Source organism: Ictidomys tridecemlineatus, chromosome 2, assembly GCF_052094955.1.
Source record: "Ictidomys tridecemlineatus isolate mIctTri1 chromosome 2, mIctTri1.hap1, whole genome shotgun sequence".
In the NCBI taxonomy this organism is placed as follows: Eukaryota; Metazoa; Chordata; class Mammalia; order Rodentia; family Sciuridae; genus Ictidomys; species Ictidomys tridecemlineatus.
The window spans coordinates 16,355,480-16,368,255 of NC_135478.1; the positions used below are offsets into that span (position 1 = coordinate 16,355,480).

At 44.9% G+C, this 12,776-nt stretch overlaps 1 protein-coding gene across 5 annotated transcripts in view; it reads left to right on the top strand.

The window, feature by feature from the left end:
* The window catches only part of Scap (SREBF chaperone), a 55,417-nt gene that overhangs the window by 23,520 nt on the left and 19,121 nt on the right, over window positions 1–12,776 (top strand). For all 5 annotated transcript variants that reach the window (XM_013361861.4, XM_078029229.1, XM_078029211.1 and 2 more), the window contains one exon: window positions 8,287–8,416. In XM_013361861.4, the coding sequence (XP_013217315.2) occupies window positions 8,287–8,416 (130 nt within the window). The remainder of the gene's footprint in view (window positions 1–8,286; window positions 8,417–12,776) is intronic.

Genomic DNA, 12,776 nt, shown 5'->3' on the forward strand with positions numbered 1-12,776 from the left:
AACTGGGGAGGCTAAGGCAGGAGGATCCCAAGTTCCAAACTAGTCTCAGAATTTAGTGAGATCCTCAGCAACTTAGTGAGACCCTGCCTCAAAGTGAAAAGGGGCTGGGGATGTAGCTCAATGACAAAGCACCCCTGGTACCCCTGCTTCTCCCCGGAAAAAAAAAAAGGGATGAAAGGTTGGGGAGTAGGCAGATGCAGTAATGACACTGTTTAACTACCAGTACAACGCAACCGCATCTGAGTTGGACAGATGCCCACCTTCTACTTAGCAGCTGGCTGAACCCCCATCCTGAGAGAGAGGGTGAGGCTCAGGCTTGAGCTCATGGGAAGGAAGGAAGATCAGCCTTTATTGACCACCAGCTCTGTGGGTCACCAGGCCCGTCACACATGGCAGGTACTTCATTTAGTCTTCAATATCCTTGGAGATGAGTGTTTTCCCCTAGTTCTCTGAAAGATGAGATTTGCCTCCTAGAGCTAGGAAGTAGTAAGTGCCATATCTTGCAGATCCTTGTGGCTGATCCAAATGCATCCTGTCTCCACTTCACCGGGGAAGTGAACTTTGAGAGGGGTACTGGTGCTGGTACCTTTCATTGTAAGGAGTTTGCCCCTGAACAAGAGGCCCGAGAAAAGGGTCCCAGCTGTAGTTGGCAGAAACAGGGCAGGAGGTTTTTTTTTTTTTTTTTTATATATATATATATATATATATATTTAGTATTTTAGTATTTAGTATTTTAATATATATATTTTTAAATTTTATTCATTTATCTAAATGCCATGCTGAGAATTTAACCCAGTGCCTCACATGTATGAGGCAAGTGCCCTACCACTGAGCCACAACCCATCCCAGAACAGAGGCCTTTTAAGTAGAGTGGCTTCTTCAACAGAAGCTGAAGAGAAAGCACAAAGAAGGTTTTACCTAAAGGTGGCCAGATTCGGTGCAGAGACATAGTCTTTCCCTTCAAAACCCACCATGTTAGTCTGGAAATATAGCTCAGTGAAAGCCTGACATACCAAGCCCTGGGTTCAGTCCCCAATGCAAAAGAACAAAACCAAAAACAACCCCTCCCATCTCAGCCCAGGGTCATTGGTTGGGTAGTGTGCACAACAGATGCTACCTAGCCTCAGGACAGAGGGCGAAGTTGAGAACATTTGAGCCAAGCCCTGCAGGAAGAATAAGCAGCATCTTCTCTTTCAGAGAACTAGGGGAAAACACTCATCTCCAAGGATATTGAAGACTAAATGAAGTACCTGCCTTTTTACTGATGATAGCAGATGATAAATTATTATATCAGAATCCAGTGGTTCTGGGACTTTCTGGTCAGAAGACCAGAGATGCTGTACCCAGCATACAAGTCTCTCTGTCACCTTCTGTCCTGGGAAACCTTTCTGCCCAGAGTGGCTCTTTTTCCAGAGTCTCAGGTGCCCAGAGGAAACTGTGTGGGTGATAGACAGTGTTTAGTAGTTCAGTTAGATATTCAAGTTTCATTTAGTTGCTTTTTAGTCCTCCTGGGTTGAAAGATTTGTTTGGCTTGAATCCAAAGGACCACTGCACCTAATATCTCTCTTTGAATCCAGCAGCACCTGAGCTCTAATATTACTTTTGCTTACCCCTATTTACCACCCCTGGGTCACCCTAGAAATGAACAGAGCAGGGCTAGAGGGGATGATGACTGATGATGACTAGTGACAGCTTAGGAATATGCCCTCCCTCAAGCAGAAGACTCCTGGGAGTGAGGGAGCAGGTGTACATGGGAGTGACCCCCTCTCAAATAGCACCGAGGGTGTGGCTTTCTCCTTGGAGCTTTTGTGGCTGTAGGGGGTTTGGTAACAGAGCTGAGGACAGTTCTTCAGATGACCTCATTGCTGAGCCTTGTGCATGAGCTGCTGTTAGCTGCTTTTCCTGCTTGGCCCCTGGGTGCAGCACCTGCTACTTTCCTCTGGGAAAATCTGATGAAACTGGTAGCAAATGGGCATTGTGGCAAGAGCTGTCTGTTTACATTTCCTAGAGGTTAGAGCCACTGGACCCAAGGGGAGGCCCAGCAAGGCTGAGGGTGCTGTTGCTCTAGACCTGTTGTGGTGAGTGGGAGGTGTACCATAGTGTGAAAGAAGAGGGTGCCAGACTAGCTGGCCCTCCCCTGCCTAGCCCTGTGCAGGTCAGAGAATGATGCTCATGGTGAGACATGGTGGGTTTCAGCTTGGAGAGGAGCTTGGAATCATAGCAAGGGCATGTGAAGCCTCCTGAAGGCTAGAACCTTGCAGGTGCTTGAGAACAGACTTTGCCTCTCTCCCACTCCTTTTTCTTTGCAGGAGAACAGTACTGTCAGTTGTGGCAGACATCTCAGTTGTGGTGGCCTTTGCTTCTTAACTCTTTCCCCTCTCTGCCGCCTTTCCTTCACGATTACTATAGTCTCTTTGGATCACACATGGGGCTGTTCCAGAAGCTTACATACAGGGTGAAACGGCACTCACAGGGAGGTGGTTGGGAAATGAGATGGCAGGGAGGGTGCCTCATGCCTCACCCAGCAAGCTACTGCCGTGAGCAGCCGGGTGTGCTGCTGGGGATGCAGTGGCTGTGGACATCTCAGTGCTCCCCACCTGAGTGGGAAGTTACTATTTAGCCAGGGCTCTGCAAACTAGAATGGATCAGGTAGTAAGTATTTTAGGCTTTGCAGATCACCTATTATAGTCTCTGTACCTATTCTTTGGTTTTTGTTTTTGATTTATATAACCCTTTGAAAATGTGAAAACTATCATCAGCTCACAGACTACACAAAAACAGGCCATGGCTTAGGGGTGTAACTCAGTGGTTGAGTTCATACTTAGTATGCACAAGGCCCTGGGTTCAATCCTCAGCATGAAAAATAAACAAACAACAGCTGCGGGCTGGGGTTGTGGCTCAGTGGCAGAATGCTTGTCTTGCACATGTGAGTGAGGCACTGGGTTCAATCTTCAGCACCACATAAAGATATTGTGTCCATGTGTAACTAAAAGAATATTAAAAACAAACAACAAACAACATCCATGGCTAGATTTGGGCTGTTGTCTGCCAGCTCCTGACCTAGCAGCATCAGCCACTGGTTGAGGGCTGCTTCTAGCTAGTGTTAATTCCTAGCACTTGTGGCCAGGCACAGTAAGGTAGCACAACACTCTCAGGTGAAGAGGTGTAAGTCCTGGTATTTGGAAGTTGAGCTAGCATGCCCAGAATTAAGATTAGAGGGGATGAGCCAGGTGTGGTGACATATTCCTCCTTGAGAGGCTGAAGTAGGAGGATTGAGACCAGCCTCAGGAACTTAGTGAGGCCCTAATCAACTTGGCGAGAACCCGTCTCAAAATAAAAAGGGCTGGGGATGTAGCTCAATGGTTAAGCACTCCTGGTTTCAATCCCCCAAAATAAATAAATAAAGATCAGAGGGGATGAGGGTAGGGCACCAGCAGCTTCTGAGAATGTCTTGGGTACCCCTGTGGGGATAGGCCATATAGGAATGACAGTAAAAAGTCATGTGGCCAATGAGGGACGAAGGGTACCAGTCATAAGAGAGCAGAAGAGGAGGGCCCTGGTACTAGTGGACTCTGTAAGCCACACATAGGAATTTGGACTTCAGTTCCAGATCTGATTAGAAGACAAGGAGGTGATTTCAGGACTGGAATCAGTGATTCAAGCTAGGCCAGTGAATGATTCTAGGTGACAGTTGATGATTGCTTCATTTAAGAGGAAGCCATGGAGGTGGTGAGACATGGTTGATTGCAGATGTGTCTTGAAGGTGAAGCCCTTAGGATTTTCTGAGGACCAGATGTGGGATGTAGGAGAAAGGAGTTAAGATCAAAGTGCTTGGCCTGCGCAGCTGGATGCGTGGACCTGAGACAGGAAAGGCAGGGGAGGTTTTAGAAAACTGCTTTGTTTCCTCTGCCCTGTAAGATCAGGGTGCACCGAGATATAATCTGGTTTTAGAAACAAGTTTTGCAGAAGCAACATGGAGGTTGGTGGTAGAAACTCCTGGGTAGCTGCTTCCTTAAAAAATGTCTTTGGTCTTTTATTCCTGATCTAGGCACAATAAGTGTTTCTGACATCTGAAAACTGCTTAACACTTTGCTACCAGGCTTTCCTTTTGGTTTGGAATGTGTGATCACTGTGGATAGTGATTTTTCTCTTGCCTTTTATATTTCTGTGGAATCTTTTTCTTGATATTTTTATTGTAGCTATATTAAAAGGAATATATGTTTCTTAAAATTTTCAAATAAGTCAGCAACACAGTACAGGGCAGCATAGCATGATGTTAAGAAGACAGACGTGGGCCAGATTGCCTGTGTTTGCACACTGGTCTTGTCATTTTCTAGATGTAGCTTCTGCAGGACTTGTTGGGTTGCACTGCAGCTTGAATGAGTAAATACATGGAAGGCACCATTGGTGACTGGTACATAGTAGGTGCTCCATAAGAGAAGCCATCATCATTGTGCCAGACAGGAACAGCAGGTCCACTGTGAGCCATAGAAGCCACATGGGGCACAGGCACTTTGACAGCTCCTGAGAGTTGGGGGGCCCAGCGCAGTCTTTGGGGAACAGGGAAAGCCTTCCTGAAGAGAGAAATGTACAGCCCAGGCCTTGAAATGTGTTGCCATCAAGGAAGAGTGGGCAGGAATGTTCCTGTAGGTTCACAGCCTCAGAAGCAAGAGGGGACAAACCACAAGGAGTTATGTGGGATCTAGGGCAAGGCTGGAGAAGAATTTAATTGTTTTAAGCTTTTCAAAACCTGTGGACTTCCAAAGGGGGATGAAGGGAAGGGAGGGGGATAGGAATAGGAAAGACAGCAGAATGAACAGGAGATAACTTTCCTGTGTTCTTGTATGAATACACGACCAGTGTCCCTCCATATTGTGTACAACCACAAGAATGGGAAGTTATACTCCATGTATACACACTCTACTGTTGTGTATAACTAAAAAGAACATATTAAAAACCCTGGATTTCTAAGAGACTTTGCTCTAGGAAGTGGACACTGAAGTGTGCTGCCTTACGGTGTCCTCCTTCTAGAGTGTGCAGACTCCTGGAATCCATGGATGCTTTTAATCTTTCAAGAAACAGGCCTGTTTAGTGTAGTTTGAAGCTGACTGCTTGAGTTGAAAACCTGACTAAGTTGATTGACTCAGCTGCGTGACCTTCAACCAGTGACTTAATCATTCTGTGCCTCATTTGTAGAATGGGTATTATAATAGCACTCACCTCCTAGGGAGAAGTATTCTTTGTTTTTCTTTTTAAATATATGTATATTTTTTTAAGTTGCTGATGGGCCTTTATTTTATTTATATATGGTGTTGATAATCTAACTCAGTGACTCACCTGCTCTACCACTGAACCACAACCCCAGCCCCTGGAGAAGTATTCTTATAGCTAATATATGAAAGTGCTTACACTAGTTCCAGGAGCATACAAGTGACATATAAGAGTTTTCCCTTATTATTATTCAACCTCTCTCTGGGCTTCTACTTGCATAGCCTAAAAATAAGAGCAGATTCCAAAATAACATATGCATGTTCTAAAAGGAGAACAAAATCTGACCACATCCTATGTTTTGCTATGCAAACTTTGTAATCACAACTTAAACTAATTTTTATCACATTCTGTCATAATTGTTTAAAAGAATCTTCCTTCCTAATCAGAGCATCTTGGAGAAAGATTGTAGTGTTATTTTTTTGTATTCCCAGTGTCCAGCATGTAGTACATACTTAATGTTTTTTAAATGTAGGTGGGTAAAGATGAGAAGAAGCCAGAGAAAAGTGAAAATTTATTTTAGTGATAGCAAGGAAATGATATAATTATTTTGTTGTTAATGTAAAAAATATATTTTAAAAATTGTCAGAAGACTTGAAGAGGTATTTCACAGATGAGGCCAAGTGGCCAGTGAGCTTATGAACAATTCTTTTTTAAAAAATTTTTAAAAATATCTTTATTTATTTATATGTGGTGCTGAAGATCGAACCCAGGGCTTCACACATGGTAGGCGAGCGCTGTACCTCTGAGCCACACCCCAGCCCTGAACAATTTTTAGCATTGTTTCTTCTCCGCAAAATATACATTTAAGCCACAGTGAGACTGAAGGTGCAGCTCAGTGGTGGAGTGCTTGCCTCACACGCACCAAGCTCCAGGTTCTCTGCCCAGCATTGAAAAGAAAGCCCCAGAGGAAAGCTGGAAATGGAACCACCATTTGACCCAGCTATCGCCCTTCTCGGTCTATTCCCTGAGGACCTTAAAAGAGCATACTGTAGGGAAACTGCCACATCAATGATCATAGCAGCACAATTCACAATAGCTAGACTGTGGAACCAACCCAGATGCCCTTCAATAGATGAATGGATAAAAAAAAATGTGGCATTTATACACAATGGAGTATTACACAGCACTAAAAAACGACAAAATCATGGATTTTGAAGGGAAATGGATGGCATTAGAGCAGATTACGCTAAGTGAAGCTAGCCAATCCTTAAAAAACAAATGCTAAATGTCTTCTTTGATATAAAGAGAGCAACTAAGAACAGAACAGGGAAGAAGAGCATGAGGAAAAGATTAACATTAAACAGAGACGAGTGGGGGGAGAGAAAGGGAGAGAGAAGGGAAACTGTATGGAAATGGAAGGAGACCCTCTTTGTTACACAAAATTACATATAAGAGTTTGTGAGTGGAAAGGGGGAAAAAAAGGGAGAGACTTGAATAACAGCAGATGGGGTAGAGAGGGAAGATGAGAGGGAAGGGGAGGGGGGATAGAAGGGGATAGGAAAGGTAGCAGAATACAACTGTCACTAATATGGTATTATGTAAAAATGTGGATGTGTAACTGATGTGATTCTGCAATTTGTATTTAACCCACTTGAATCAAATGTATGAAAGATGATATGTCATGAGCTTTGTAATGTTTTGAACAACCAATAAAAAAAAAAAGAAAGCCCCAGAGATGTGACTGTCTCCTCCAACACATGGGTAGAATTAACTGGACTGACAGTATTAAGTGATAGCAAGGATTTGGAGCAACCACAACCCCTATTACACTGTGATGCTGGAAATATAAGTTTGTACAATTGCTTTGGAAAACTTTGGTAGTGTCTTAACCTAACCATATATACTGCAGGTCTTGGAAACCATTCTTGGGGTAGACCCAGCACAAATCAGAATTTATGGCCTCCAAAAGCCATATATAAGCATGATCATAATAGCTTTGCCCTTAATAGCTCAAACTGGAAACAACAAAATGTTTCTTGACAGTGGAGTAGAAAATGCACTGTAATATATTCAGTCAGTGGAAGTTGTGTGTGTGTGTGTGTGTGTGTGTGTGTGAGTGAGAGAGAGAGAGAGAGAGAGAGAGAGAGAGAGAGAGAGAGAAAATTCTCTATGGTGTGTATCAGTGTGGAGGAATCATTGAGTGAAAGCAACTAATCATAAAAGAATACATAAGTAGAATGGATTATTTCACTTATGTGACATTCAAAAATAGGCAAAACTGGGGCTGAGGCAGTAGCTCAGTGGTAAAGCATGTGCTTGGCATATAAGATTTGTGCACTGAGCTATATACAAGTTATTTGTGAATTTAAAAAGTTTTTTTTTTTTTTTAAGTGAGACCTAAAACAAAATAGCACATCTATTTGTCAAGGCAAGACCAGTTTGTTTGGTTTTGTGTGTGTGTTTTGGTACCAGAAATTAAACCCAGGGGTGCTTTGCCACCAAGCCATATCCCCAGCCCTTTTTTTTTTTTTTTTTTTTTTATGTTTTATTTAGAGACAGGGTCTTGATGAATCACTTGGGGCCTTGCTAAGTTGCTGAGGTTGGCTTTGAACTCCTGATCCTCTTGCCTCAGCCTCCCGAGCCAATGACATTATAGATGTGTGCCACCCCGCGCCTGGTTGCAGGGCCAGTTTTTAATTTGCACAAGATATGTCCACTTGGTCTGATGTCATCCACAACCTTGTCACGTCTGTCCCTTTAAGGGGAGCAGTTGCTCAGCTATCTGAATCAGAATCCATCTGAATTTTTATAGCACCCCTGCCCATTATTAAGTGTTATTTGATGGATTTGTTTTTTCGTTTGTTTTTAGTCTCTGAGAACATTCAACCAGTCTATCAACTGGACTTCCTTGTGGGCTTTATGTGTCAGGAATATTGGGACCACCCCAGCCTTGGTGACTTCTGGCCCTCCTGGCAGAGAGAGCCTAGCCCAGGCTGCTGTGTCCCATGTCACCAAGGTCTCGCTGACTCTGCCTGCCCTGCATCCTCATTCCTCTCTCCTCTTCTTTTGTCGCAGCTACCCACTGCTGAAGCTCCCCCTGCCGGGAACAGGACCCGTTGAGTTCTCCACTCCTGTGAAGGATTACTCGCCCCCGCCCGTGGACTCTGACCGCAAACAAGGAGAGCCCTGCGAGCAGCCCGAGTGGGTAGGTGCTGGCCTGTCCTCTCTGGGGAGACCGCGGGCCGGCCGCTGATTGGCCAGGGTGGGCTCCGCAAGCCAGAGCCGGTGTGGTCAGCCTGGGACTCGTGCGTTCACCGTACCTGAGCAGATTCATGAAGGCACCAGAGATATTTAGTTATACACTTAATGAATAACCTTTATTGAAAGGAAGCTCCAAGTGACGCAGAAGTTGGCTGTCCTAGAAAAACTGGGATCTGCCTTCAACCTCAGGGTGGCCAGCTGGGGCTGGGTTCATACCTGGGCTACTTGCACACTGTGGACAGGTGTTAGGAGACTGGCCATCTGCTCCTTCCCCATGGGTGGTCATGAGAACAACTGAGCATGGCTGAGTGTTCAGTCATCAAAATTACCCATGCTGTTTTAATATTTGCATCCTGTACCTAATTTTTTCAGATGTGTTAGGTTCTACTTTATTCTCATGACTCAGGTAAAAAGTGCAGTACTTTTTGATCTTTTTTTTTTTTTACAAAAGGTGGTCAAATGCTTCAGTTATTTAGTTCATATAGACCAACACTGGATTAGAACTCTCAGGCCTCCTGACCCCAGCCTACTGCTCTTTCTGGGCTGTGCTGTTCTCCTAAACTGTCTCTGGGCTCAGCACTTATGTTAATGAGAAAAAAACAGTTTCTCTAGTTAAGCGCAAACTGGAAACCTGCTTACTGCAACCCTGCTCTTGTCGTTTGGAGCATAAACAAGCTAGAGTAGCTCATCTCTAGGCGTTTTTCCTGCCGTGTAATGGACAGTGTGCCTGTCCTCCTTCTGTTGTGCTTTGGTTGTTGCTGGACTTGCTGAAACTCTTGAGGAGGTAAAGTGAAGTTCAGGGAATAGAGCTCTCCTACCTTTTCTTTGACAGTGATGATACCATTCTACCAGTTTTCTTTTTAGTTTAATGTAGCAGCCAAGTAACTTATTGTGAACTTTACTGTTGCTGAAATAAGAGACATATCTGGTGGCTCAGTATGTGTGACCACTGCCCATGGTGTCAGTAGGAAGTACACAACCCTGGCTTGGGAACTCTGCCTGTGAAGGTCAGAGGGAGCATGGTCTGATGATGGTAGAAATCATTTCTAAGCCAGGTGTGATGGCGCACGCGTGTAATCCCAGCAGCTTGGGAGGCTGAGACAGGAGGATCACAAGTTCAAAGCCAACCTCAGCGAAAGTGAGGCACTAAGCAACTCAGTGAGACCCTGTCTCTAAATAAAATATAAAATAGGGCTGGGGATGTGGCTCAGTGGTCGAGTGTCCCTGAGTTCAATCCCTGGTACAAAACAAAGAAAAGAAATTGTTTCTATGGCAGCTTCATGTCATGATGGGACCTTCTTGGTTTAAACCTCTTTTTGTTGACCTTGTAGTGTAGGTTTACTCTATAATGGAACTGATGGTTCCCAGGTCCTAACAGGTTAGACTTGTGTTTGTGGCTGTTTCTTGGCTGGTCAAGTTCATTGGGCCTGACAGTGAGGGACGGATGTTTAACAAGATCCCTGGGGGGTGGGGGGGACTTGGGAGTTGCAACTTCTTTTCTCAGTGCCCTTTGTTGGCCTGGGATGATGACAGTGAGTGGTTGTGCAGGGTCACTTGATGGTTCAGGAATCAGAAGTGTCTGTTTCCTTTTTCTGATTAGAGCCTCAATTCCCCTGTAAGATGGAGAAGGAGACTCGGGTCTCTGTGCAGCCTCCTGGTATCACATAGCTCAGTGGTCATCCCTCACCTCCATTGACTGTCCATGATACAAATACAGGCAGTGAAACTGGAGTGGTGAGGGCTGTTTTAGTTACGAGGAACAGAAAACCCAAACCAGAGTGAGTGAGACTCCTGTAACTCTAGCAGGGCAGGGCTGCCTTAAAGCACCACATGGCTTTGTCCTCTCTGGTCAGCTCTACTCTTGTTCCTCCCAGCGGTGGCTCTAGGATGTAAGGGTGATGTCCTGTGACATCTGTCACCCCGTTGATGGCTCGGGTAGACTCAGCTGATCTGACTGCCTAGATGGGTGTCCCCTTCCTCCCTTACTATTCTACGTGTGCCCCTCCCAAAGCCGTGCGCCCAGTGCATGAGGACTACCTTCTCTGATAAAGGAGGACCGTTTTTCGGTCAGGACTCCGTGAGTAGCTATGCTCCCAGGTAGAACCTCCAGGTCCAGCAGTGGCTCTAGGAGCTCCAGCGGGTGATTGTGAGGAGTTGGGGTGGAGCCCAGGACTCCTCTCGTGCTCGGCAAGTGCTCCACCACTCAGCCGTGCCCTGGCCTTTCCAATCCAGTGGAGGCAAGGGAGTCCAGCTGGCTCTGAACCGTGTCCCCTGCCTGTCCCATCGCCAAACCCTGTTGCTGAAGCTGGGTGCTTTGTTGTCAGCCTCCTGGCTGAGAAGGCGAGAGGAGGCTTCCAGAGGGAAGGTGGGAGCACACCAAGGAACCGGGCCCCTCCTCCCTTCCTCATCCCCTGCTGGGCACTGCCTTTGCCTGTCTTCGGTGTGTCCACAGGATGTCAGGGACACCTAGAGGCCCACCTTCCTTGCGGAGATCCTGCTCAGGCTGGGAAGAGAAGTTTTTTTTTTTTTTTTAAAGTTTAAAATAAATAAATATTAAAGAGATGGGTGCCAGTTAAAAGAGTCCCAGTGGTCAATACTAGAATAGTTTTTGCAAAAAACAAACAAAAAACTATGGAATATATATATTTGTATACCTAAATTATAAATATTGGTAAGTCTACCCTGAGTCCATTTGATTAACTAAATGAATAGTAAATGGAGGATGTAGACTATCTCCTAGGTAAAAAATATATATATAAATAATTTATGTAATGTAGATACTCCTCCCTCAAGAAAGTCAAACATAACTCTCCACTTGCCAGGTGAAGACTGCGCATAGCAATTACCTCCCAAAGAGTACTACGGTACTACCGGTGCCCACCTGCCATCCTAGTGACTTGGGAGGCAGAGGCAGGAGGATTGCAAGTTTGAGACTGGCTTTGGTAACTTACTGAGACCCTGTCTCAAAATAAAACAAAAAAGACTGGGGCTGTAAAGCACCCCTGGGTTCAGTCCCCAGTATCATAAAAGGAGTACAGTATGGAGAGAGTGAAGAGTGACTCTGTGGAGAAACCTGAAACCTGACAGGTAAAGTGACAGAGGCTAACCACAGTAAGGGTTGTGCTGGTGATATGTGCTCTTGACCTGTGAAGAGGAGGGCACTTTACCTCAGGGTCTTCCTCCCCGAAACCCACAACCCTAGACTAATAAGTAAAATATCAGACAAATCCCAATTGAGTTGCACCCTGCAGAACACCCGACCAGCACTCCTTAAAACATCAGGGTAGCTGGGTATTGTGACTCAAGCCTGTAATCCCAGCAACTCAAGAGGCTGAGGCAGGAGGACGGCAAATTCAAAGACCACCTCAGTAACCTAGCAGGCCCTGAGCAACTTAGCAAGACCCTGTCGCAAAATAAAATATAAAAAAGGGCTGGGTTGTGGTTCAGTGGTTAAGTACCTTGGGTTCAATCCCCAGTATCAAAGGACGGAAAAATCTGTACCCAAAGCAGGAAAGTTGGGTTGGGCTGTAGCTCAGAGGCAGAGTGCTTGCCTAGAATGTGTGAGGCTCTGAGTTCAGTCCTCAGCACCACATAAAAGTAAACAAATAAAATAAATAAATTCTTCCCATCTACAACTACAAAAAAATTTTTAAAAAAACTTTTAAAAAGCAGGAAGGCTGAGGAACTGTCATAATAAATATAATATGGTACCCTGATTAAGATCCTAAAAGACAAAAAGGACATTAGGCAAAAACTAAGGAAATCTGAATACACTAGGAAGACTACCAAGATCAGGTGTCATTTATTTATTTATGTTTTACTGAAGATTGAAACCAGGGGTGCTCTACCTACCACTGAGCTACAGCTGCACCCCTTTTTATCTTTTGAGGCAGGGTCTTGCTGAGTTGCCCATGCTGGTGCCTCTTGGGATCCTCCTGCCTCAGCCTCACATGTAGCTAGGAGTACAGGTGTATCCCACTGTGCCTGGCTTTCAAAATTTATTTTTAAAATTTCATACATTAAGGTTCAGTCTTTGTGCTGTTCTTGGTATTGTGAATTGTTTGGTTTGTAGTTAAGCCCCTCTGATAGATGTTTAGAGAAATCTCATTGTGGTTCTAGTTGGCATTTCCCAGATGGTTAATGATGTTGCTCGCTTTTTCAAGGGAATGTTGTACTTGCCTGTCATCTTTGTGCTGCGCGTTTAACTGTTTGGCTCTTTTGTATTGAGTTGCTTTCTTTCCATGTGGTTGTGAGTGAGGTGGGGAGGGAAGGAGCTCTCTTCCCCTTTGCTGAGGGGCTCTTCC